At 39.6% G+C, this 27,495-nt stretch overlaps 1 protein-coding gene across 2 annotated transcripts in view; it reads left to right on the top strand.

Annotated features, from left to right (window-relative positions):
• GPC3 (glypican 3) overlaps window positions 1–27,495 on the top strand; it is a 569,399-nt gene that overhangs the window by 413,818 nt on the left and 128,086 nt on the right. For both annotated transcript variants that reach the window (XM_065916257.1, XM_065916256.1), the window contains exons 4-5: window positions 1,491–1,624; window positions 12,355–12,480. In XM_065916257.1, the coding sequence (XP_065772329.1) occupies window positions 1,491–1,624; window positions 12,355–12,480 (260 nt within the window). The remainder of the gene's footprint in view (window positions 1–1,490; window positions 1,625–12,354; window positions 12,481–27,495) is intronic.

A 27,495-nucleotide genomic window follows, 5' to 3' on the forward strand; every position in this document is an offset into this window, starting at 1 on the left:
AACTTAGTGAATATGATCAGGACCATCTTCAGAAATCCAAAAGCTGGGATTAGCACTCAGAGCCCGTGGCCTCTCGGTGGAATGGTATGCCAGATCAGATACTAGGATTTTCCTTCAATTCACTTCTATTATGTCTTTACTAAATGCCTAACAGTGTATAAAATCCAGTGTGAATTCCATGGAGGTATAGAAGTTGACAAAGATATAACCTTTGTCTTCATGAGGTTTCTCTAGTATTTTTCCTAAAGTATACAGTCTATATTTAAACCTTGTCTATGTTTTTGAGAACTGGAAGTTCTTTCTTATCACCCAAAACATAGAATGTAAGCAACTGGAAACCAGGCATCGCCTTCTTGGAAGGCGATGTTGCATTAGCTTTGAAGTCAGACATGTGCTTTCCAAGTCAGGCAGTGAATCCACTGCCTGTTTGTCTCAGGCAAGTCACATAACCTTTCTGAACCTCAATTTCCTCAGCTATAAAATGGAAAGTCTGAATCTGATTATGAATTGAAATGCTCTTTGCCACGCTAATGGTGAAGAGCTCACCTGCCAATGCAAGAGATGTAAAGAGATGTGGGTTCAATCCCTGGGTCAGGAAGATCCCCTGGAGAAGGAAATGATACCCCACTCCAGTATTCTTGCCTGGAGAATCCCCTGGACAGAGGCGCCTCATGGGCTACAGTCCATAGGGTCACAAAGATCTGGACACGACTGAAGCGACTTAGCACGCAGTGAGTTGCCCTATTAAAATAACACACAAGGAAACGAAGCTTAGCGTCTGGCACAAAGGGAAACATATGTTAATATTCATACTTACTTATACAGAAGTTTATTCAGGCTTTTGACTGAGAGTGAACAAATAACAAATCTACAGATATTTTCACCAAATAAATCATTTAGATTTGAGATAAGAAAGCTGATGCCATTTTTATCATTGCTATGAGTGTAATAGCACTAAGCTTTAAATTTGAATGCTGTTCACCTGAAATTTATATAATTTTAAAAAAAGTTAGCAAAATGCTCAGAAGAATCAGATCACTTTGTGTGCAGGAGGCTGCTCTCCTATTAACAGACTGCTCTGTACATCTCCCACACACCCCCTCATTTCCTACATCAAGCCTTCCTAAACTTGGCAGTTTCCATTTGTGCACTTCCTAGGGATAAATATCAAGTGCCATTGAAAGATATCAGTAGCATAAGTCCTGTGTAGAGGGTCCTTTCTAACGTGGGCTTCACTATAGAAATAAGGCATTTTCATCTTAGGAAATCTGTGAATAGACTGTGCTCAAAGTGCCCCCGCCAGTCTTCAGCCTTCCTTTCCACAGATGGTTCTTTGCCTTAAAAGCGTATCACCTTTTTTGACTCCAGTAATAGGTTCGTTCTGCTCTTTAAAAAGAAATTGGGGAAGAAATTGAAGTGCTTTTCAGAATTTGTTTCTACTATCATATCTGTGAAAGTATCATATAATTATATTGCATTTCTTTTTTCAGATTGGCAAGTTATGTGCCCATTCTCAGCAACGTCAATATAGATCTGCTTATTATCCTGAAGATCTATTTATTGACAAGAAGGTATTAAAAGTTGCTCGTGTAGAACGTGAAGAAACCTTATCCAGCCGAAGAAGGTGAGAGGGTTTTTTTTTTTCTTCTCTATTTCAGCATACAATTAGCAATTGTGTTTTAAGGTCAAAACCCACTGGAGTGAAGCTTCTTAAATACATGTTATTTAGTTCTTCTGAGTAGAGCATTCAATTAATTAAATTCTATCCTCTGTTAATGTTAAAAGAAAAAAGATATTGTATTATATCCAAACCATATTTAAATGTAAATTTACCATATGTAAATATCCAGTACAGCAACACGGAGTGGAATAGATTTCTCTAGATCTTTATTGATTAAACAAAACCTTTTTTATTTATGATCTGGTCTCACAATTCCATGGCTTGGTTTGTGTCTTTCCCAATTACTGACATTGAGTCTGCTGTGAGTTCACCAAAGAGAACCTGGCAAGACATTCTGATTTGTACACACAGTGTGCGCTCTACACACTCTTTTTTTTTTTCTACACACTCTTAAGAATGATAAAAAAAGGATTTGGTTTCAGTTCCTTAAGACAGCAGTTGAGGGACCAGATTAAAGTTTCTTATTCTCTTCATTCCTCCCTCCCCCATCCAGATTCCCTCCTTCCCTATTCTAGTTTCATGCTTACCAATAAAGGGTAGAAACTGGATTGGGAAGTTCAGTGCAAATCTTGAAGAATTGATTTCCCCAAAAGGACTGCACCAGTAGCCAACCCTTTGCCACTGGCTCAGGAATAACTAGACATGAGTTTAGCCTTGTGATGACTTTGAGAAGATTGAGAGAGATTGGCCTAGGGATGGAAAATTAAGAGATGAAATAAGTAACAGTCTCAGATTTGGGCTAAATTATTTCTTTCATACCCACTTACTACAGGAGATTTTGAAATGGCAGCTCTTAAGCATATATGACACAGTTTAGAGTGAGAGAGGGCGGTAAGGCCACTTGAGAGACCGTCCTCCAAAGTATTTCAGGAAGTCCCATTTTTTTGTTGACTTCCAACCTAATACATTTCTAGTTTCCCTAGAGCAGCAGTTTTGAAGTATGGTTTGAGAACTCAGGGAGTCCCAGAAACTCTTTCAGAGGTGTGTAAGATCTTCCTTTTACTAACTTCATATCTGTCTGAAGCTGGTTTTTATTCATACACTTCAGCCAAAATAATATATGTAACACAATGAATACAGAAGCCAATGCAGAAATTTAGCTGTCTCCTGTTCAGCCAGGCAGTGAAGATATTTTGCAAAACCACAAAACCTTTACTGCTTTTCGCACTTTTTTCATTAAAATGATATTTATGCTAATATATCAAGACTCGTTGTTGTTGGTTTAAAATTAATAATAAATAAATTAAAAATTTTTTCCTGAGTTTTATTTTCTAAAACAGTAGATGTCATTAAATATACATCGTGTAAACAAAAGCTCTTCGGGGTCCTCAATAATTCTTTTTATTTTTTTTTTGCATCCCCCCTCCCCCTCAATAATTCTTAAGAACCTTTTGGGTTGTGTTGGTTATCTAGGGCTATATAATAAAAAGTGACAACAAAACATAGTTATTTAAAACAACAAACATTTATTATCTCCCAGTTTCTGTCAGGACTTTGCGGGCAGCTTAGCTGGGTGCTCGTTAGTCTCAAAGAAATTTCAGTCAAGGTGTTACCTGGAGCTGCAGTCTGCTGACAGGTGAGGGGAAGCAGGAGGGTCCACCTCCAAGGGGACTCATTTACACATGGAACAAGTTAGTTGATTGGAAGGAGGCCTCCGTTTCTTACCACACGGACCTTCTGAGTGTCCTTACAACACGGCTGCTGACTTCCCCAGAATAAGTGAGCCCTGGAAGAGAGCAAGGAGAAAGCCGCAATATTTCTTACAACCTAGTCTCAGAAGTGATATACTGTCATTTCTGATGTATTTGATTTGTTAGAAACAAGTCACCAGTTCTAGTCCACATTCAAGGAGAGGGAAATTGAGCTCCACCTCTTGAATAGAGGAGTGTCAAAGATTTTGTGGACATATTTTTTATTTTGGCAGTGCCACAAGGCATGCAGGATCTTAATTCCCCAACCAGGGATCAAACCTGCGCTCCCTGCAGTGGAAGTGTGGAGTCCTAATCACTGGACCACTAAGAAAGTCCTTGGACATATTTAAAACCATCTCAGGGGTCCTGGCACCAGAGTACTCAGAACCATTTCAACATAGCAAAGGGGTTCTTTGGGAAATTTTTGTCTTTCTGGGAAGACGAAGTTAAGGCATTTTTCAAGGCCCCTTTTAGCTTCTGTCTGTCCCCTGTCCATTGTTCTTCGTTGCTTTCACTCTGCCCAAACCACCTGAGAAATTAACATTACTTGTTGATCTTTAACTAGCGGAAACCTCTTGCATATTGCACTGAAATGAGGAATTTATATAATATTATGTATTAATTATTTATAAATAATACATAAAATGAAACAGAAATTGTAATATGTTTGTTTTCGTTATATTAATTTTTATTTACAGCATAATATAAATTAAATTTATAGTACTGTGTATATATATGTGTGTGTGTTTGTATGTGCATGTATGGGTATATATATTTTTTTATTCTTGCTGCTGCTGTTCAATTCAGCAGAAATTTGGGAAACACCTATTGTGTGCCAGAATGTACATTGGGCACTGAAAGTCAAAACATAGTTTCTGCTCTCCCAAGTCAGTCTAATGTGGAAATAGACTTAAGTACCAATAATTTCAAACCAGTTTTCTAAGTGCCAAAGAATGTGCAGAGTCTATGGAGGCAGCCAACAGGGGAGGACAGAGCTGTGCCCAGGTAGAGTGGAGGTTTCATGGGAGATGTGGTATATTAATTTGTAACAGAATCACATGTAAAGCTTTTTCAAAATAGCACACTATGCCAGTCACATTTTGAGTTTACCCCGTCAGCCTAAACACACTTATAAGTAAATAGGAGGTTTATTAAGATCCTGCTGCCTTCTCTCTTGGGCTCTGTGAGATCTATTCCCTTTTGCCTCATTGGGGAGAGCTCTATGGGTGTTGATTCCTCCAGGGAAAAGAAAAAAATTGGTAAATGAGTTCCTGGCTGAGCACCCAGATTTGGCACTTTGTTTAGACTCATTTTTGACTTTGTTGCTAACCCCCAAAGAAAAGAAAGGGTAGTGAGAAAAATGGCAAAACCTGTAGACTTGAGTTAAGTTGCAGTCAGGTAGGACTCCTTGGGTGTTGGAAACATGAGTTCACCGCATAATGCTTCTTATCTTTTTTGCAAACTGAAGCATAACTGAGATGGAGCCCTTCTTTCTGAATTCTCTGCCAGAATAAGAAAAGAAAACAACAGGAGAGTGTCTGATTTCATTTAATTCTCTCAAATAGGCATTGTAAACCCTCTTAGGGAGAGTGCAGAATTGAGGGTTAAGATGCTCTCTTGCTAAATGCACTGCCCCCCTCCCTGCAATCTGATGTTATTAAGAGGGCTTGTTTGGGCAGAGTGGTAGTACCTTTGTAAATTTCTCTGTATGTAAATTTCTCTGCACAGCATTTCACACTGTCCAAAAAAATATATGTGCCTCCAGCACCGCTCACACCCATGCTCCACAGCCATCCTCTGTGGTTGAAAATCTGATAATTGGAAAGGAACCCTATTGTAGCTTTCAGTCTGTGGAGGTTGTAAGCAAGCTGTCTGAATCTGATTGTGAGTTGAAAAGCTCCATTGCCTTATTAAAATAAAAACACACAAAGAAATGCAGGATTCCTTTGGTAGCATTCAGAAATCATCCGTTTGTTTTGTCTGCCCCCAACTGGGTAGTTTGCAACACACAACTAATCTTAGAAATTGCTTAGTTCAATTTAAAGGCAATTTGATAACCCAACTGGTGGTCTAAGTATGGGATCCTTGCAGACACAAATATTGAAAATATCTGTCATCAGATTTCAACCCGTGAGGATAGGACAAGATGTACAAGTAGGACAATCAGAATAAAAGAAATGATATTTTCACAGCCCTTTCTAACTCGAATATTTTCAGCACATCTCAGATGTCAGCCTGTCCCTCCTTTGCTCTATCGAATGTCTCTTTTACCACATCCCCTATGATACTGCTTACCTTGTCATTTGCATATCCCCACAAAGTTTGGTATTTTATGACCTGAGCACTATCTCTCCCTTTTCCAAACACAAAATCTGTAGTTGAATATAGTCCACTCAGCATCTACATACCAAGCTTCTGGCTCAACTGCTAACCTGTGAGAAAGTCACACCCTCCTTAAATTACATCTATATATTCCAGCCTTCCTTGTCCTGCACTCCCCCTCCTCCCTTTTTCCTCTCTGACTTGGTCTAAAGGGGCAATGGATTAGGTGACACTAGTAAATGACCTAGAAAGGAAAGAACAAAAGCTGATCTCAGCTCCCTGGTCCAAAATCAAAGCTTACTCCCACTGCCTCTCAGATTGCTGCTCTGGTTTGACTGGGCAGCTTTGTAAGCTCGGTGGTGCCTTCCACCCTCTGAACAAAACAACAAAACATGTCTTGAATGAATCAATGAGTTTCAGGTCTGGTACAAGTCATTCTGCCCTAAATAGGACTCTGCTGCTTTTAACATTTGTCAACACCATCTATGTTGGTATAAGGATTAGGCTCTGATAAATAGGAGGAGCTCCTAGCCTAGTTAGGGAGACAGAGACACACAATTTTGATACATTGGTGGGTGAGTACCCAAACAGAGCTATGTACAAAAGAATGGCAACATCATAGATGGGAAAGTTAGCAGCTCTCTTGTGAAAAGGTAACTCTTAAGGTGGACCTTGAAAGAAGAACAGAAATTCTACAAATGAAAGAAGGAAAAGAGTGTATTCCAGGCAAAGGGAACAATATGAGAAAAACTCTGGGCTAGTTTTTGGAATGGTAGAAAATGATAGTTTAGGGTCAGACTGTGAAAGGTTCTCTGCAGCAGAATTAAGCACGATTCTGCATCATTCCAATGATAATTATTTTAGTTTGCATACTTTTTTGTGTTCTCATTTTTTTTGAGCTCATATTATTTTATATTAAGAAAAAAAATCCTTAATGATAAAGGAGAAAAGTTCAAGATCTGTATCTGGGGATGAAAGGCTGTTTTTACTTGCAGTGGTTTCCAATTAGTGCTGCTTTGATGCCTGGCCCAAGCAAATCATTGCAAGAAAGCTGAGGGAATCCCCTCCCCCACAACATAAGAAGGGGACGTTCCTCTTGAGGATGGTGGGAGACCCCAGGGAAGATCACGTGTTCCCAGCTGCAATATTTCAAAATAGTTCGTGCATGCAAAGGGGCCCTCTCCTTTAGTTCCACATCTAACACATTGAAGAGACTCTTTTTCCTGAGTAGACTGCTGTGACCAAGCATTGGGTTTGTCCCAAGCGAGAGCCTATGGCTCCACTATTTATATGTCAAATGATATGTTTGACATGTATGATTAGAATAAAGTGGAATTGGAATCAAAGAACATTCCCTTCAATTAAATTGTTTTTCCCATTCTAGGCAACTAATTGTCCAAACTTTTTTCTTTTTTTTTTTTAAGCAGAGACAGTTCAGTTGAGCAGACTGCCTTATTTCATGAGTGTAGATTTTTTTGTTGTCTGTCATGGGCTACTGGCACAAAGAAAAGAAATCTGAACTGAGTCATACATGGGTAATTAATATGTCAATTTAGTTTTAGGTATTTTTCTTTAAAGAAATGAAATATTCAGTTCATCTCCTTCTAAATTTACTAGTATAAGCAAGGAGACAGAAAGTTATTTAAGAAAAGGTAAAAGTAAAATATACTTAGTTCCCATGCCAGAACAGGTGCAGGAAGGAGTGACAAAGAAGAGGAGAAATAGATGCCCAGTAAACCCAGCAGGCAGTAAACTGCTTTTGTCCTACTCTACTACTTTGGGGGCTGTGGTGTCATCAACTCTCCATCAGTTTAGAAAGTCTTCTATCCTGAAAAATATAACATCTGGTTTTCTTTTAAAAAATCAAAGTTTCTTTGGAAACCAAGGTTTATTTTCTCAGTCTTTTGGAAGGTTTTGCATGAAGGCCTGCCCTGCACCGAAACACTGTGTGTGGGGACTCAGGAGTATTGGCCAGTTTTCTAGATGTGCTAGAGCCCTGCTCTTTGTTCTTATCAAGCGGCTACTGCCTCATCCCACAGGTCCTGGGAGTTACTTGAGAACAAGCATTTATTTCATTATTTTGATGTTCTTTGTATATCAAACCCACCCTGGATTCTTGGTGGATTCGAATGGGGGTAATATACACTGAGAACCAAAAAGAACTCAGTGGATAGCCTATCAAGAAGAATAGGTTTTAGAGAAATAAAAGTAAAACTTTTCTGGAGAGGAAAGTCTAGAAAGGAAATACATCCAAATATTAACAGTGATTATCTCTGGCTGGTAGGACTATGAATAAGAGATTTTTTTTCCCTTCTACATTTCCATGTTCTATAATATTAGCAGTGATTATCTCTAGCTGGTAGGAGTATAAATAAGAGATTTTTTTCCTTTCTGTATTTCTATATTCTATAAATTCTCAATAGTGAACATGTATTTCTTTTATAATGAGAAAAAAGCAGCAGGCTTCATTTTCTAAGATGGAAAGAAATAGATTTTAACTACTCTTTGCAGCTCTTACAAATTTCTTTTCTCACGCCTCACCCTTATCTTTTTTTCAAGTCCATCCAAACTGGCTCTTTCCCAGCTCTCCTGACTCTCTCTTTCCACTATTTCAAGGAGTATCTCTCTCTTGTAGATAAGCCCTCTCTTTCTCTAAGACATATTTCACCTAGTAGCTTTTCTGGAGTTATATCTCAATAACAGCTTTATTGAGATATAATCCACACACCATACAATTCATCCATTTAAAGTATATAATTCAGCTGTTTTTACTATATTCACAGAGTTGTACAACCCTCACCACAATCAATTTTAGAACATTTTCGTCACCTTCAGAAGAAATCCCATACCCTTTAGCTATTGTTGCCCAACCCTCATCTGCCCCAGCCCAAAGTAACCACTGATCTACCTTATGTCTCTCTACATTTACCTGTTCTGGACATTTCACATTAATGGAATCATATATTATGTGGTCTTTCATGACTGGTTTCTTTCACTTAGCATAATGTTCTCAAGGTACACATCTGTTATAGAATGTAGGAATACTTTTTTCATTTTAAGACTGAATAATATTCCATCATATAGAATATGTAATTGTTTATCTATTTATCAGTTGATGCACATCTGTCTTGTTCTGCCTTTTGCTCTTGTTAATAGTACTGCTATGAGCAGGTGTGTACATGTACTTATTAGGAATATTTGTTTTTAATTATTTTGTGTATATACCTGTTACAGTAGTGGAATTGCTGGGTCATGTGGGAAGTCTATGCATAACTTTGTGAAGAACCACCAAACTATTTTCCACAGTGGTTGCACTATTTTGCATTCCCACCAGCAATGTGTGGGAGTTCCGGTTTCTTCACTTCCTGTCTTTTTTTTATTATTATAGTCATCCTAGTGAAGTGGTATCTTACTGTGGTTTTGATTTACATTTCCCTGAGGATTAACCTACCTTTTTATCTTAAAATTTTTTTGTTTTTGAATCTCAATTCTTTTTTTAAATTGGCATATAGCTGCTTTACATTGTTCTTAGTTTCTGCTGTATAGCAAAGTGAATCAGTTATACATATACATATATACCTCATTTTTAGATTCTCTTCCTATATAGGCCATTACACAGAGTCTTGAGTAGAGTTCCCTGTGCTATATAGTTGATTCTTATCAGTTACATATTTTATGCATGGTAGTGTATATATGCCAACCCTAATCTCCCAATCCATCCCTTCCCTCCTCCCTTCCCCCCTTGGTATCCCACCTGATGATTAATGTACCTTTTAAAACTCAACATCAGGTTCTTAGACATGAATCCTTGTGAAGGCCACCACCACTTTCCTACCAAGTAAAGACCATCCAAATTGCTATACCAGATTAGTCCAGTGATTTACCCAGTCCAATAGCTAGCTAGTCTCTGGAAAAGAGTAACAGGAAAAATATTTAGGGAGAGAACATGGTTGTACTTTTTAATACCCACTTTAACAGATGAAATATTTATCTTGTGCATATAAAGTTATCTGGAACTTGAAAAAGCTTAATTATCTTGCATACATAAGTTTATCTGGAATATAATATATATTTATATAGATTATATATTTATATCCTACAGGCTCATAATAATGGAAATAAATTGCCAAATGGCTAATATTGTGGGATATTATTCTGTGCCAGGTACTATGCTAAACACTTTACATGCATTTTCTCATTTAATCATCCCAGCAACCTATCATTTGCTTTGTTTTAAAATAAAGAAACTAAGCCTCAGAGAAGTTTAGTCTGTCTAGTAAGGTTTTCCTGCTAAGTAAGTGAGGGAATAAATGGCATTCAAAACTCATATGAATCAGACTCCAAAATCAGTGCTCTTAGCTACTACTCCTAATAGGTTTTAGTGGGCTGTCCTGAGAACCCAACCATCATTATATCATAGCTCCTAGATGATACTGTGTTCTAAATTAAAAATAACTAATTCAGGAACAAGTTTTAAAAATACAGTCTCTTAGGTCCATCGTGTATGTCCTACGGAGGTAATGAGTACTATGTGAAGTAAGATGATCTTTTATTTCCCCAGGTTACCTTGTTCAAGTGTTAGAGAGATTCCCTAAGTTCTACAATTTTAAGGAGCCAGACATTATTTACATTCATTGTGGCTTTCTTAGACTTTTATCTTGACCCAACCAAGTAATATCTTTCCATACTAAAGTGGGAGGTCAGGTTTATCACAGCCCTTCGTCCCCTCAACACTTAGATAGACCCTCCCTGAATCTGCTCCAGTATGTCAATGATCTTTATGATCAGCCAAGAAAAAGACTCCAAGAGTTGGGAGGCTGGAAGCAGTTCAGAGTGTTACAATGGTTTTGCTTTTTTTTTAAACTTCTAGAGAAGTCAAATTGGAAGGCTTTGCTATGAGTTCAATTTTTCTTGCTAGCACTATGTTAGTGAGAGAGAATTTGGAGGTAGGAGGAGGCCTAAGGGAAACTTTAAAGGGAGGGCCATCACTTCTCATAGACTAATAGCCATATTCCATTTCCTCATGTAAGGAGGGGAATTACTCGGCCTCAGCCTTTAGTCTTTCAATTTCCACTCTTGGGAACCATATTATTACCTTGTAAAACGGAGCATCTCCCCTATTAGCGTTAATTGAACCCATCTTTTTCCTCTGTGAGAAACTATAATGTTGACTTTTATGTTCAGAGCCCTATACTGAGCCTCTTCACTTTGGAGATTGACGAAGTGCAGCCACCAGGAGTAGGCTATGAGAGAGTTTGAGCATAACAGGAAGTAACTCTTGGGTATCAGGAGTTATATATGTCTCAATAACCCTTCCCCAGTTGTTCTGTCCATCACCCTGGCTTTACTGTGACTCGAGCCTTTCTGAAGATGTGCCAAGTATTGTAAGCACACATTCTCTCTCTTCCTCTGAATCATTAGTTGAAATGAGTCGTCTTATGGTAATAAAATGGAAAATGGCATTAAATGCAAGAAAATAATTTCCACCAGTCTTCCTCTTTTAGCCAAATCTGAGAACAACCCCCAGAAGGCATTTCTGGGCTCTCACTAGTGTCTAAATGAGATTCAGACCTCTGGCTTCTCCAGAGGCCTATATATCAGGTCAGTCCATTCTTAGCCTGGAGACAATATTGAATAATTACTCCACTGCCAGGAAATTCCCTGGTGAGACTCTCTAAAAACTTAGTGGAGACTTAAGATAAACTTGGATATAGAGGAAGTACTCTTTAACTTCCTTTCTATTGATACTAGAAATATTGCTTTAGAAAATAGAGAGTATTTTATTTTGGTTTGTTTACTACTGGACATCTATTGCATAGATATTTTAGTATTTCTTTATAAGCATATACACTTCCCTCCAGTCTATAGTGTCTTATTTTGTATGTTCATGTATATCTGAAAGAAGACAATAGGCCAAAAATTTTGCAGGGTATTTATGGGTGTGTGTTTATACATATTTGCATATATAATATGTTCTCTCTCTCTCTGTCTCTCTCTTTCTCTCTCACACACACACACTCCTATAACATGAAAGCCAGAGCAAATATATAATAAAATATACTAGGAGCCTTCCCAACCCCCTTATAGGAACCACAATATACAAACAAAGAACAAAGAAACCTTCCTCCTCTAGCAGATGTGAGTTTCTCTGATGACATTGTCAGAATTTCATAGAGCTTATACTGCTCTGAGCACCCCGCGATTCTGATCTGCAACTAATAGCCAGAGTCTATATGGAAAGGGGCCATCTCTAGGGTAATAGCATTGAAAATTACAATCAATGCACTCAATTACACTCAGAAGCCAAAAGATATGTAGCGCTTCAATGTGCCTTGTAATCAGCACCTTTGAGAATGTAGGTAACAGCATCTGAATGAAAAATGGAAGCTGAACGTGTTAGAAAATGGATGTTAGAATTAAATCATCCTTCTGATAGGAATAGCACCTTATATGGCAGGCAACTTTTTTTTTCTAATATCATTTTATTGATTTAAAAAAAAAAACCTAAATTGTGACCTTGTAGCCAAGAATGTCTTTTAAAATCATTTATTGCTCTAATCAGCCTGGCAGAGCCTTTCTGTCATGCTGATAAGGAAATTAAACTTTCCTCATACTGGGTTTACTTGCGTCTTATGCACAGATGTTTTGTTTTTCTTTCAGGGAACTAATTCAGAAGTTAAAATCTTTCATCAGCTTCTATAGTGCTTTGCCTGGCTACATCTGCAGCCATAGCCCTGTGGCTGAAAATGACACTCTTTGCTGGAATGGACAAGAACTCGTGGAGAGGTAATCTTTTTTGAATGTTACATATAGCAGTATATGAGAAATACTCATCATGTGCTCATATCAGGCTTAGTTATGCCTTCTCTCCATTAATTTCATGAGAAAAATAATAGAAAAAAACATACACATGAACATCTATGACATGGCACATGCTGTCTATGACTTACAGCCCTCATAGGACTTACAAACTTTGAAGCATACAGAGAACTATGGATTCAGGAACATTTTACAAATTGTAAGCATAAGGCAAGTCTTTCTTCCGTGGGTCTTTGGCTTCTTCCACCTTCTCATTATGTGGGCCCTTATTGATTGATTGATTTAAAGAAATCATGTTTGTATTAATGTCTGTTATTTATGAAAATTAACTATATATCGAGCACCATGCTAAGTGCTTCTATGTGTTAACTCTCTTTATCCTTATGTCAATCCTATGAAATTGCATTATTTCCCCCTGTGTTATAGATGAAGATGGAGAATAGAAGAAAGGGGAGGGAAGGAGAAGTACCGTTTCACATCATTTTTATTGAAATGTTTGATTCTTTAAGTGTTTCTTAGTATTATCTGTACTAACATTTGTCATCTCTGAAGAATTTGCTTATCGCTGGAAAGGAAATAATATGTATTCTTTTTCAACAAATATTTACTGAGCATTTTCTAAGTGCCTCTCATGTAGAAGTAAACAGAACAGGCAAGTTTTCCTATCCTCAAGGAGCCTTCATCCTAGTGGGCTAGTGATATTCCTGACCGCCATTGCTTTGTATGTGTAAAAAATGGCTTGCAATTAAAGAATTAAATCAAGAGGGTAAAATGCTTAGGAAACTCCATAATGGGGTTGATGAACATGCTTTCAAAAATGTTTGTGCAAGGGGTAGCATATTGTAGAGGGGAGTATAGAAGAGACCTGGATGCAAGTTCTGAATCTTTCACTGACCAGTTGTTTAACCCAAGGCAAGTGACTTGAGGCAAGAACTGAGGTGGTTGGATTAAAGCACCACTAGTTCCGACAGCCTGTGTGTTTTATTTCCTTATCCATTCATTCATCCATACTGTCAACATTTATGTTTTGAGATTTATGTTTATGATTATGTTTTGAGATACTATGCATTAGGCATTGAGGTAGGTGCTAGGGGTATGAAGATGAACAAGATGACAGGCAAGGTACTTGCTTTGAGGACCTTTACATTCTTGCAGAATCCAATATCCAGACATAGGATAATTAATCATGATGCTAAATCATGATGCTTTGGAGCCAGATGAACTTGGGTTTTCATCTCAGCTCTGCTACTGACTCTGTGTGGCCTTGTGTGAGTCACTTAACCTAGAAAGTGTCAAGATCCTCTCTGTAAGGAAGGGGTATCTCCCAGTATTATTGTAACTAACAGGTGAGGTAGAGCCCCTAGAAGGCAGGCACATACTGGAAGCTTAGTTTGTGTTAGTTCTCTTCTTTCTACCTTCCCCCACCACCCCTCCTCTTCCCAGAGCAAAGTAGAACATAGGCCTGAAAACAGCTTGTTTCTCAACTAAGCTTTGTACTGACCTGGAACAATGAGAATGGGATGTATATTCATCACCCTAAAAGTTCTATCAGGTACTGAGTAGAATCATGAAAATGTATCCAACTGTTGTGACATATTCATTTAAATTATCAAAGAGAAGCAGTTGGTATTTGGCTTTATAAAAAGCAGATGCACCCATGGCAGATTCATGTCAATGTATGGCAAAACCACTACAATGTTGTAAAGTAATTAGCCTCCAATTAAAAATATACACTTATATTAAATAAATTTGAAAAATAAATATAAAGCAGATGCTTTAAAATAGGTATGCTGTTTAGTCGCTTAGTTGTGTCTGACTCTGTGCGACCCCATGGACTGTAACCTGCTAAGCTCCTTTGCCCATGGAATTCTCCAGGCAAGAATACTGGAGTGGGTTGCCATTTCCTTCTCCGTTAAAACAGATATAAATGACATCATATTTCAGAAAGAAAATTCCCACAGGTTCAGTATGTGGTTCTTGCATAAACTTGATGAGAAACCATCCCAATAACTTACCCACTGGTATATTAAGATGGTGAAACATGAACAATTTTTCACTTGTTTAGAGCAGCATAACCATGGTATTTTTTAATTAAAAAGCAAATTTTAGTTTATATTTATTTACTACTATAATCATTCATTCATTTATTTACTTACCCATTTAACAAATATTTGAGTACCTACTATGTATCAAGCACTAATATTTGTTTCCTCCTTGTTGTGATCATTTAGAGCAAATGTTGTAACCGCACTGGATATATCTTCTGATATATCAGATGATCCAGTTTTAGTTAATTCAAAAGAGTTTCTTCTTAGGCAGTCCTATGTTTTTTGAATTAGTGGGATTTTTTAAAATTGAATTTTACTCATATAAACTATTCATATTTGGTATACTTTCATGAAGGATGTTGTCCTGAAACTGAGAAAATCCTTTTCTATCAAATGGTGGAATCCAAAGTCTGCTAACTTTGAATGAGTCCAGAAGTTAACCAAGGGCACTTTTTGCACCATTAAAATAGCTCTGCTAAACAAAAACTTTTCTGTTTAATTTGTCAGCTTTTAATATCTTAGGATATTGAACAAAATAATAAATATCATAGTATGGAGGAAAGCCTTTATTTCAAGCTCTTATTTGTTACTTCTGCAAAACCTATTTTTTTCAAAGCAACTTTTATTGTTAATATATATGATGCAGAAAATGAAGGAAGGAAGAGAAAGAAGGTGGGAGGAAGGAAGGAAGTCAAATGTTATTTGTAGACAGAATACGGGTAATGTAATCCAGGAAGTGCTTCTTCCATGGTTGGCAACCTTGGCTTATCATTAACCTGTACTTTAATCACTGACCCAATGCAATGATTGGAGAGGGAAATGGCAACCCACTCCAGTATTCTTGCCTGAAGAATCCCAGGGACAGAGGAGGCTGGTGGGCTGCCGTCTATGGGGTCACACAGAGTCAGACACGACTGAAGCAACTTGGCATGCGTAGCATGCAATGCAATGATGGGAGCAGGAAATAGTCTTAAACTAGGTTTTTACCAAATTACTCAGGAATATACATTTAATAAAATGAAGTTCTGTAGCCTGAGCATATGTGTGCCCATTTATAAAGAGTAGTTTTGTGCTGCATGTATCATCTATAGTTACATCCCCTCTCTGAGGCTTTTCATTGAATTTCTCATTTAGTCTTAAGTAACAGTTGCCACTTCATATTGTAAAATGGGTTGTGACTTTGTTATCTTTATAGGTTGGGTTTGTGTTCCCTTGAAAATATTTTACTTTTAATCAAGAAAATTAATGAAAATCAAGGATCCTGAAAAAAAATAAGACTTCTCAGTGGAGACACATGATTAAAATGAAAATATTGATGTTGAAAATCCATATCAGTTGGGTTATCATAACTATTTATACCCTCCCACTGTGGATCTACCTGTTTCTCAACTTTTAAAAAGTCACTGTCTCTCTAAACAGAGCCATACCTCACATCATATCTCTTCTGAATAAAATTAATCAAACTATGCAGGAAAAGAACGTTTTCACAAATCTTGTCTCAGGGAGTATCACGTAAGCATCATTTGTCTTCTCACCTCCTCCTCCCTCCACTTCCTCCCCATCTTGGCTGGAAATAAATATTGGCTTCCAGGATTTCACAAAGACGTCTTCAAATTAGCAAGCTTGACTCATTTGAGGTATACTCCATCATGAGAGCCAGCATGTATCCTACAGGCAGAAACCTCCTACCATTGCCAAAGGCAGAAAATCCTCCATCTTTTGCCTTTGTAGAACCACAGAGAATTTCAATTAGAGAATCCCTGAGACCAAGATAAATATAAAGGTGCCCACAGAAGTAAGCTAACACGGGGTTTAAAAACAGCTAAATGTAGGCTTTGCCTGCAGTGATGCTGAAAATACCCGTATGAAGAGTGAACAATTTAGCAAATACATTCTCAAGCACCTTTTTAGAACTGTTAGGCCAACTATCTGGCTGAAATTTTCATTCTTCTTTAAAACGGTTTGATACTAGGTAAGCCCCGTTTTATTATTTAATCGTTTATTTTAAATTAGCATGCGAGAAATTATTTGAACCTATACATGTTCAAAAACCTTAGAAAAAAATGCTGTTTTTTTCCATTTAACATCTGATCATTCAGGTTCCTTCAACAAAAATTGAGCACTTAGTATGTACTAGGCCCTGTGGGGCATCAGTGATAGGTATTAGAAGCCAGTGCCTGCCCCTCCTGAGGGGTTTACAACTCAATGAGGAGAAAAATAAGGGAAAAAATCAGCCATCCTTTTTTCTCAGCGGTCCAGAGAGAGCTCCCCTCAGAGGTGTCAAAGCAGAGGCTCTACCCATCTGTATTGGGTGTCTTTTCCTGCATAGTTCAATTAAGTTTATTCACAAGAGATAAAACTGAAAGAATATGAAATATGGCCTTGTTTAGAGTGACAATCACTTGCTTGACTCTTTAAAAGTTGAGAGATCTGTGGATCCATAGCGGGAGGGTATAAATAGCTATGGCAACCCAGCTGATACTGATTGATATTTTCTTCAACATCAATATTTTCATTTTAATCAGGTGTCTCCACTGCAAATCTTATTCTTTTTCAAGATTCTTGATTTCCATAAATTTTCCTGACTAAAAGTAAGGAACTTGACTAAAAGTAAAGAATTTTCAACGGAACAAAAACCCAACCTATAAAGATAACTATGCATGCTTGTGTGTATGTGTGTGTGTGTGTGTGTAGGTGAAATTCATATAATATAAAAGTAACCATTTTACGGTATACAATTCAGTGGCATTTAGTACATTCATAGTGTTGTACAATCACCACCTCTCTCTTGTTCTAAGACTGTATCATCACCCCAGAAGAAACCTTGTACCCATTAGTGGTCATTTCCCATTCTCCCCTTCCTCCAACCTCTGGCAACTAAACACCTGCTTTCTATCTCTAGATTTGCCTATTCTGGATATTTTGTATAAATGGAACAATTCACTTAGTATAATGCCTTTTAAGGTTCATCCAAGTTGTAGCATATACCAGCACTTCTTTTCTTCTTATGGCCAATAATATTTCATTGTATGCATATAGCACATTTTGTTCATCCAGTCATCAGTTTTCCACCTTTTTTTTTTTTTTTCGGTTGCACTTTGTTGCTGTGCATGGGCTTTCTGTAGTTGTAGTGAGTGGAAACTACTCTCTAGTTGTGGTGTGCAGGCTTCTTATTGTGGTGGCTTCTCTTGTTGAGGAGTACAGGCTCAGTAGTTGTGGCATCCGGACTTAATTGCCCCATGGCATGTGAATCTTCCTGAACCAGATATCGAACCTCTGTCTCCTGCACTGATAGGCAGATTCCCATCCACTGTACCACCAGGGACGTCCCTCCATCCATTTTTATGTTAACCCTGAGCAACTACTGCTCTGGTTAGGCTTTTCCCACCACCTCTGAATCAGCTTGGCTCACCCTTAACCTTGAGGTTAAGAGAGCCAAAGCTTTAGGTCTTCCATCCCCATCATACTTGAGCAGCATTTCCGTGCTAGGCTCTCCTCCACCTAGCCTCATCTCCATATGCCTTTGCAGTCATTCTCCTCTGAGTCCTTTTCTCTCAGTGTTGTATGTCTGCTCAGCTGGCTTCTTCTACAGTCAGCATACCTCCTCCAGGAGTTTCTACTTCCCTGGAGACTTTGACATTTATCAGTTCCACATATACAATTATTTGTGCTTTGTGGCATGATGCCTTAGTTCCCTCTCTGATCCAGTCCTAGCTGGGTTTGCTGCTCCTCTGCCATGTCGTTGGCCTCCATGGGCCTGGATCTAGATGTCAGCCCCAGAATTTTGCTGTTCTCTTTTGGCTGATAGATCTGCATAGCCACTTGTATTCATTGCGTATCATTAGCCATTTTGCATTTCCTCAGTATGACGCTGGGACTCTCAGTGGAGTACATGGGGCACCTGGCATTAGAGAATAAACTCCATGAGATCCGCAGGGTCACGCTGCAGTGAAGGTACGTCCTCTGCCTCCTACATAATCTTACTTCCACTTCACCTGAGAAATTATAGACACATACTCTTACTGCACATTTTCCCTTGTTTCCACTGATCAGACAAGTCTTCCAATGTTTATAAGACCTCTCCAGGATTTCTCTGCTTAATTGGAAAGGCAGAAGCAGGAATATACAAAGCAATTATTTTAATTCTTGAGGAGTTTTGTTCTTGTCTCGAAACCTTCTGAATGCTTCAGAAAAGTAGGGTAATGAGACTATTTTTCTTCTGCTGGATTGGAGGGATAGACTGTGTCATAGCAACAAGTGGGAATGAATGTGAGAAACATTAACACTCAATTTCTGACATCTACAAAATAATTTTTTAAAATTGAGATGAACAAAATGGCTGACTTTTGCCCTATAGCAGGAAAGATGAGGGAAAATAGTTGATTCTGTTTTTATAATGCAGTTATTTAAAGAACACTGTTTTGAGGTAGGGGGAGGGGCCAATTTGTAACACTAAAAGGTTTTTCACTGGTTCACAGAGCAAAATGGAAAGACCTTCAGAATCTTCAATCTGGTAATGAATGATTAATTGCAGAGAAGACCTATGTGCGGAGTGTATAGATATTCAGACATACACATTTGCACAGCTCATTCCAGTCACATCAGGCCAGCAGTATGCAGCAGTTGCAACATATAGCTCCCATACTTTCATGCTAAAATAAGTTATTATTATTGTTTGCCTTCTGTTCGTTTAGGATTATGTTGTAGTTTTTGAAGGCTCAAGGCCGTATACATAGAATTTTAAATATGGTATAGCCAATGAAAATGTCGATGGAGAAGCAAATATAAGATTACAAGACACGGAGCCAAGAGGGAGTGGGCAGAGGAAAGAAAGTAAACAGTGGATCGTGGAAATAATATTGAATGATATTGAGACAAGTCCTAAAGTCATTTGCTTCTGAGCTGGCTTAGGCACAAGCCAGACTAAACTCTTGCTGAAGCCAGGGCTTACAGCTCTTCTCAGCAGCCCCTGTTGTGATGGTTGGAGGATTAGAATCTGAGGTGCAGTCTTCAGTATCCCAGCTCTTCTCATTGCTAGTTCTTCCTCTGCCCCCTATCCTATAGGAAGCTCTGCTTGTGAAAGGCTGGTAGGAGGGAGAGAAGGACAAATAGGGATTTGGTTCGGGTGTTTTTTTAGACCAGGAAAATTATTTTGTTTGGAGCACTGTCTACCTCCACAGCTTCTCGGTCCCCTTCAGACAGTTTTTGATTTCATTTTATTCAGTTTTCCTGGAAGCAGAAACATGACACTTCAATTTTTTCTGATTTGACTGTGTGTCCTAGAATGAAAGTACTGAGATATAGCTAGTATAGCAGCTTACATTTTCTACTTGCTTTAGGTAAACATAATTGTTCATGGAAAAGTTTTGAAGGAAAAATAGATTACATAGAAAATGGCTTAACTTGGCGTAGCATGAAATATTTGTGTCAGTGAAAAGATTTTTTATAATCCTGATAAGGTAAGATAAATTTGGCATGCACCCCCATGTAATAATTCCTCTAAGGGCTTAGATTGGCATATTCTCCATCATATATTTATTTCAAAACTTGTCTCTAGTGATAGCTATTTTTCAGGACCTACTCCATGGCAATACAGTGACATTTATCCCTTAAGATTATAGTGTCACATACAGCAGCTCAACCTGCAGAATTGAGTGAGAAAAACCCAGCTTATCCTAGTGACTAACAGCATAATATGATCTGCCACATTCAGGATGGGCTTGTCAACTGTCAAGTCTAAAGTAGTGAGAGGAGACACCCTCACGCTCAGCACAGATGTCTGTAACCACCTGTTGAAGGCTGGATGACTTATTCTTGAAGCAGAGTGTGCCCTATTAGTACTTATGCCAGGCCCACCCATGCTTAGTTGGATCATCTCATTATAAGAAGAGCATTTGGGCCTCCAAGACAGGTCCTTGCACATCCATACCCTCACCAAACCAATCTCACCACACAGCTTCCTCTTTGAAATGTGATTCTGAAGGTGAAGTTAGGCCTGTCTGCTATTACTGTCACTGCTCCATGCACTGCTCCATTTTTGCTTGGAAGGCTTAGGAGACGAATCCATGAAGGACTAAAATTGCTTTTAAGAAATTATTTATTTAACACATCAGGGCTTCTGTGTGCTTGAGGTATTATTGCCTCCTTCAGAGTAGGCAACTTTAGTAGGTCATGGACTGACTTCACTGGGGCCACCAGTCCTCAAAATATTTTTTGACATCTTCTTTAGGAAAGGGTCCCTGAGAGCTCAGTTGGTAAAGAATCCGCCTCTCAATGCAGGAGACCCTGGTTTGATCTGCTGGGGAAGGAATAGGCTACCGACTCCAGTCTTCTTGGGCTTCTCTAGTGGCTCAGCTGGTAAAGAATCTGACTGCAATGTGGGAGACCTGGGTTTGATACCTGGGTTGGGAAGATCCCCTGGAGAAAAAGCCTTGAGGGCATATGGTCAGTTTCACAGTCTGCAAGTTGTTGGTGTTCAGCCCACTGATTATCAGTGATACAGACAGAGAATTAGAGAAGGCCCTGAGAGGTTAGGATGCATGAGCCAGGTGATTGGTGCGTGTCTGGAAGAGTGAGTGCAGTCACTAGAATGATACAGGTGAAGGTTTTATTCTTGGTTTAGACATTGACTGTGTGCTTCTGGCAGGTCCTTTGACAGCACAACCTGTTCCCTTATTTTGAGGTGGGCATAATTGTACCTATTCTGCAGGACTGTTGTGAAGGGATATGCTGACACATGAGTACACAATAGCTGTTGTTGATATTGGCACACCATTAGAGTGTGGTTGAGCAGGACAGGTAAACATCCAGGGCCATTCTTCCTGTCAAGGCAAACTGGATTTGGGGTAAATATCTAAGTCTTTTGGAACCAAACTGTTGAGTGGGGAGGCTGCTTAAGCTGCGTTATACCATTTGGGATCCATTCGGGGTAAGAGGATAAAAGGAGCTGTGTATTTCTTGTGACGCTTAAACTGGTTTTACATAGACTTTCCAGAGAGGCATTCCAGAAATGTTTTAAGTAATGTCATAATCACCAATGGTACCCAACACAGCTTTGGCTGTATACATTCTGATTGATATTTATTTACAAATTTGAAGTCTGCCACTGCTTTCTATTCACCCCTCTGAGCGCACGTAAGGAAGGTGGTTTGTTTAAAACAAGGCTGCTGGGCGGGACAAGTGCCCTGGCCTTTTCTGTCTGAAGTGGACAGTCAGTCCTTGAGTGATCGCAGTGTTGCTTCATCAGAACACCTTTGACTGACAGAAGCAGAACCCACCTGAAACATTTTCATCCAGGTGCTCTGACCCAGAAGAGTTATTTCTGGCAGTCGCTGAGAATCAAGAAAATGGACTCTTGAGACTCCGAGTTTGAAGGACATTCAGAGGCCTGTTAGGGGAGCCTCTTGGGAGGCTCTTGCCAGTGGCTCTGCCCTTAGATCCCTCTGGCTGCCTTATTGTTGGGGCTGTTGTGGTCGTGCTATAGATTTTACTCTCTGCAGGAAACGATTGGCAGGTGCCCCTTCTTGACTGCCACTTGCCCCAGTTCTTGCCCTAGGGTAAGCTTTTGGGGGCTCCCTTGCAAGAAACTCAGCTCTGCGGGGGTTTTTTTTTTCCCTTTTCCTCCTATACTTAAGAAAATGTGAAATATTGCTTGCGTTTCTCTGGTGATTTTTACTGATAAAGTCAAGCAGTTAGGAATTAACAAAAAGCACCCAGAGGCAAATTGCAAAGTTATGGGGGCAATTGTAAAAAGCCATGGGGCAGTTATTTCAATGCACAGCTTTGGGGTCAGCAAGCTTGGGTTTGGATTTCTCCTCCAGTAGGTATTAGCTCTTTCTCTTCTCTGAGCCCATTTCCACATCTGCCCATTGGAGTTAATAATTTCTACCTTTAATGAATTGTTGACAGGATTCAGAGAGATTGTGAATACAGAGTACAGTGCCCGAAACACAGTAGGCCCTCAAGAAATGGCAGCTGCTATTGCTGTTCTTCAATAAAATGAGCCTATAAAGATGGTCCTTCCAGTTCTTTACTGGAAGAGAGATGGAGCCCTGTATGACTTCAATTCCCTTTAGTGATCCATTTCTGAAGTCTTTTACCAACAAAGGTCTGTCTAGTCAAAACTATGGTTTTTCTAGTAGTCATGTATGGATGTGAGAGTTGGACTATAAAGAAAGCTGAGCGCCGAAGAATTGATGCTTTTGAACTGTGGTATTAGAGAAGACTCTTGAGAGTCTCTTGGACTGCAAGGAGATCCAACCAGTCCATCCTAAAGGAAATCAGTCCTGAATATTCATTGGAAGGACTGATGCTGAAGCTGAAACTCCAGTCTTTTCCAACCTGATGTGAAGAACTGACTCATTGGAAAAGACTGTGATGCTAGGAAAGATTGAAGGCAGGCGGAGAAGGGGATAACAGGGGATAAGATGATTGGATGGCATCACTGACTTGATGGACATGAATTGGAGTAGGCTCTGGGAGTTGGTGATGGACAGGGAAGCCTGGTGTGCTACAGTCCCTGGGGTCACAAAGAGTTAGATACGACTGAGCAACTGAACTGAACTGAACAGGGAGACTGCTTTACCCACTCCTTCTCATCTTTAACTTTTTTTCTTCTCCCTTCTGCAAAAATGTTAAAATCCTCACCCTTGCCCCTGTTCATCACAGGTGGTGGGCATTTGGGTCCACTGGTGATAAAGTGAGAGTTAATTACATCTATGGATATATCCTGGACTAGACTTCCTACCTTCAATATCTTGTCTCATAGCAAAGGCCGTTTCAATGGTTCCACCTAGAACATTTTAACAGTGATGCACTCAGGTAATCTTTCTATTTTACTTACATTAGAAACCAGGAAGGGTCAGGTTGCAGAGCAAATGTAGTTGCCCAATTCTCTGAAGTCCTTTCTGTCACCCTTGGGTTAACCTTTGTGGAAAAAGAGAGAGGTCATTAAAATCAGTCGTGATTGCCCAATTTCTCAAGCCAATGAATGTTACTTTTGTACGTGAGTGTGCCTTTGATCCTTGGATTTGTCGCCTCTGTAATGAAGTTTCATTTCCCTCTGAAGGAAAATTTACTTTTATTTGTAGCTCTGGTGTCACAGGAGCTTCTACATTTTGCCTCCTGGTATTTTAGTGGTCCACGTGTCTCTGAATGGATGGACCTTAAACCACCATAGTTTGAATTACTCGATGGCCCATTTTGTCCCCCTTCTTGCTTCTTGGCACAGCTTCAGGCCCAGAGCTGGGATAAGTCCCTCTTTAAAGAGGGCCAGAGTAAGCTGATCTCACCTAAGGTCAGGGTACACCAGCCTTGGGTCAGAGGGATGTGTAGAGGGTTATGCTACAAAAGAACTCAGGCTGGGGACTTCCCTGGTAACCAGGTGGTTAAGCCTCCGAGCTGCCAGTACAGGGAGTGAGGGTTCGATCCCTGGTCAAGGAACTAAGATCCCACATGCCATGCAGTGTGCCCCCCCCCAAAAAAAAATCAGGCTGAAAAGCTTAATGACCAGGACCAAAAAGGGCCTGAAGGAGCCAGAAAAAGCTGTTGGTGTGGCCTACCCCTCCTTATCCTTGACTCAATGGCATCTCCTCTGAGGAGCCTGAATCCTCCTGCCCCAAACCCAGTCTGAGTTAAGACCCTCAGCACATAGGTGTCCCTCTGGCACATTTCCAGTGAGCATGTTTTATCTAATCTTCCACTAGAAGACAAGCCCTATGTCTTCTCTATGTATCCTCACTGTTTAGTTGTACCTGCCATAGAATTGACTCTCCATACTGTTGAAGACTGTTGAATTCAATAAATGAACCAACAAACATACTTGTTGGTAACAAACCTGAGTACCAGATCCAGCTTGCTCATGGTATATGTGTCTGCCTTTGGACAGGTTTACTTTACCTCTGTGTTTCATTTCTTCCTTCTTTGAAATGGTAAAATTAATGCTTCCCCTGCTGACCTCATAGGGTTGTTGTGAGCCTCCAATAAGCAAACACATATGAAATATCTTTGAAAATTGTGAGGCGCCCTCCATTTACTAGGTATTAATGTAGAAAAGTGCTTCCCAAGTGACTCAGTGATAAAGAATCCGCTTGCCAATGCAGGCGATGCAGGTTTGTTCCCTGGGTTGGGAAGATCCCCTGGAGAAGGGAAAGGCTACCCACTCCAGTATTCTAGTCTGGAGAATTGTATGGGCTATATAGTCCATGCAATCGCAAAGAGTTGGACACGATTGAGTGACTTTCACTTCACTTCACTTCACTTGGGGAAGATCATCTGGAGAAGGAAATGGCAACCCATTCCAGTATTCTTGCCTGGTGGGCTGCAGCCCATGGGGTCAAAAAAAGTCAGAGACAACCTAGGGACTAAACAACAAAAATGTAGAAAAGTAGATCAGACACGGAGGGAAGTTTTACCTTGAATAAATGGCATTATGTGTTGGCTAATTAGCACAGCATTACTGGACTCTCTTTATGAGCACACAGCTTTGAGCAGCTTCCTGAGTATCTCTCTCTCTACGCATCTCTCCAGAAATAGTACTTTAAAAAAATTGGGGACTTCCCTGGTGATCCAGTGGTTAAGACCTCACCTTCCCATGGAGGAGGGGTGCAGGTTCAATCCCTGGTCAGGGAGCTAGGATCCCACATGCTTTGCGGCCAAAAAACCAAAACATGACACAGAAGAATATTGTTGCAAATGTAACAAAAACTTAAAAAGTGGTCCACATCAAAAACATCTTTAAATTCCTTTTTTCCTTAAGCAAATCCGCCTATTCCCACAAACTTCTATTTTTATTTTTATTTTTTTATTATTTTTTTTTTATTTTTCAGTGGGTTTTGTCATACATTGATGTGAATCAGCCATAGAGTTACACGTATTCCCCATCCCAGTCCCCCATCAAACTTCTATTTTTAAACAAGTCATTCCACAGTGCTGAATAAACTGATTGGCCCTGCTTAAGGAGATACTTCGTGGGATTTGTAGCATCAGTTTAAATTAATGAAAAGTCTCAGTGACAGACTGTTTTAAAATAAATGAAGCTTTATTACATTCAAACACATATAACAACACCACTGGGAATAGAACTTGAAGAAAGCCTGCATCAGAGAATCAAAGTAAACAAATAGGGATCGTTGATAATGAGGCTATTGTTGTAAGAATGTCCTGCTGAAGACCAACATCCTCAAACTGGCTAACGTACCCCTGATGAAACCCATTAATTTTAGAAACTCTTCCCCTGCTCTTCATAGATTTGAAGAAAGTCCAATTAAAACCCCCTTCGCATGGCTTCTGGATAACCCAGCTTTTCTAAACCCCAGTGGATGGCATTTAGCAGGAGTGCTCTGTGCTCTGGTTATAACAAATAGTGATCCCGAACTGCAAACACCCTCTGGGCCCTATGGTGATCAGCTTGGTCAGGTTTGCCCAAGACTTTCTAATTTGGGCACAAAATGTCCCAAGTCCTGGGAAATTTCTCAGTCTCAGGCAAAAAGGGACAATTGGTCATCTCCTGGTACCTATGCCCTTAAGAAGCATAGGGAAAAGGCGCCACCATAGGAGGTTTACACTGGATGGTTGAAGTGTTGCTGGGGAACTGCAGATCTGTTGGGCTTTCAGCCTTCATGGTTTAACTTCTCTTACCTTTTCTTGCCTGAGGCATTCTGAAACCTTCTCTCTTCCCTTTGCCCCCTCTAATTCCTGTCTGAGTGTGCAGTGAAACTTGAGAAAGTAGGACTGAGTGGAGGGGGCATAGCCCAGGGGTAGAGCATTTGACTGCAGAAAGTAGGACTGAAACAGTGAAAGTCTTAATCATGAGAATGGCTAACATTTCTATAGTGCTTATCATGTGTGCATTAAGTATGTTAACTCTCACCACAGCCTTCTGATCTGGACGTGATTCTTGTTGTTCTGTCGCTCAGTTGTGTCCAAGTCTTTGCGACCTCATGGACTGCAGCATGCCAGGCTTCCCTGTCCTTCATCATCTCCCAGAGCTTGCTCAAACTTATGCCCATCGAGTCGCTGATGCCATCCAAGCATCTCATCTTCTGTCATCCCCTTCTCCTCCTGCCTTTAATCTATCCCAGCATATAGGTCTTTTCCAACAAGTCAGTTCTTCGCATCAGGTGGTCAAAGTATTGGAGCTTCAGCTTCAGCATCAATCCTTCCAATGAATATTCAGGACTGATTTCCTTTAGGATTGACTGGTTAGATCTCCTTGCTGTCCAAGAGACTCTCAAGAGTCTTATCGAGCACCACAGTTCAAAAGCATCAATTCTTCGGCGCTCAGCCTTTTTTATTGTCCAGCTCTAACATCCATACATGACTACTGGAAAAACCATAGCTTTGACTATACAGACCTTTGTCTGCAAAGTAATGTCTCTGCTTTTTAATATGCTGTCTAGGTTTGTCATTGCTTTTCTTCCAAGGAGCAAATGTCTTTTAATTTTGTGGCTACAGTCACCATCCACAGTAATTTTGGAGCCGAAGAAAATCAAGTCTGTCACTGTTTCCCCACCTTTTTGCCATGGAGTGAAGGGACTGAATGCCATGATCTTCATTTTTTGAATGTTGATGTTTAAGCCAGCTTTTCCACTCTCCTCTTTCACCTTCATCAAGAGGCTCTTTAATCCTTTTTGCTTTCTGCCATAAGGGTGGTGTCATCTGCATATCTAAGGTTATTGATAATTTTCCCTGCAACCTTGATTCCAGCTTGTGCTTCATCCAGCCCAGCATTTCGCATGATGTACTCTGCATATAAGTTAAATAAGCAGGGTGACAATATACAGCCTTGACATACTGCTTTCCCAATTTGGAACCAGTCTGTTGTTCCTTGTCTGATTCTAACTGTTGCTTCTTGACCTGCATACAGATTTCTCAGGAGGCAGGTAAGGTGGTCTGGTATTCCCATCTCTTGAAGAATTTTCCACAGTTTGTTGTG

Source organism: Muntiacus reevesi, chromosome X, assembly GCF_963930625.1.
Source record: "Muntiacus reevesi chromosome X, mMunRee1.1, whole genome shotgun sequence".
Taxonomy (NCBI): Eukaryota; Metazoa; Chordata; class Mammalia; order Artiodactyla; family Cervidae; genus Muntiacus; species Muntiacus reevesi.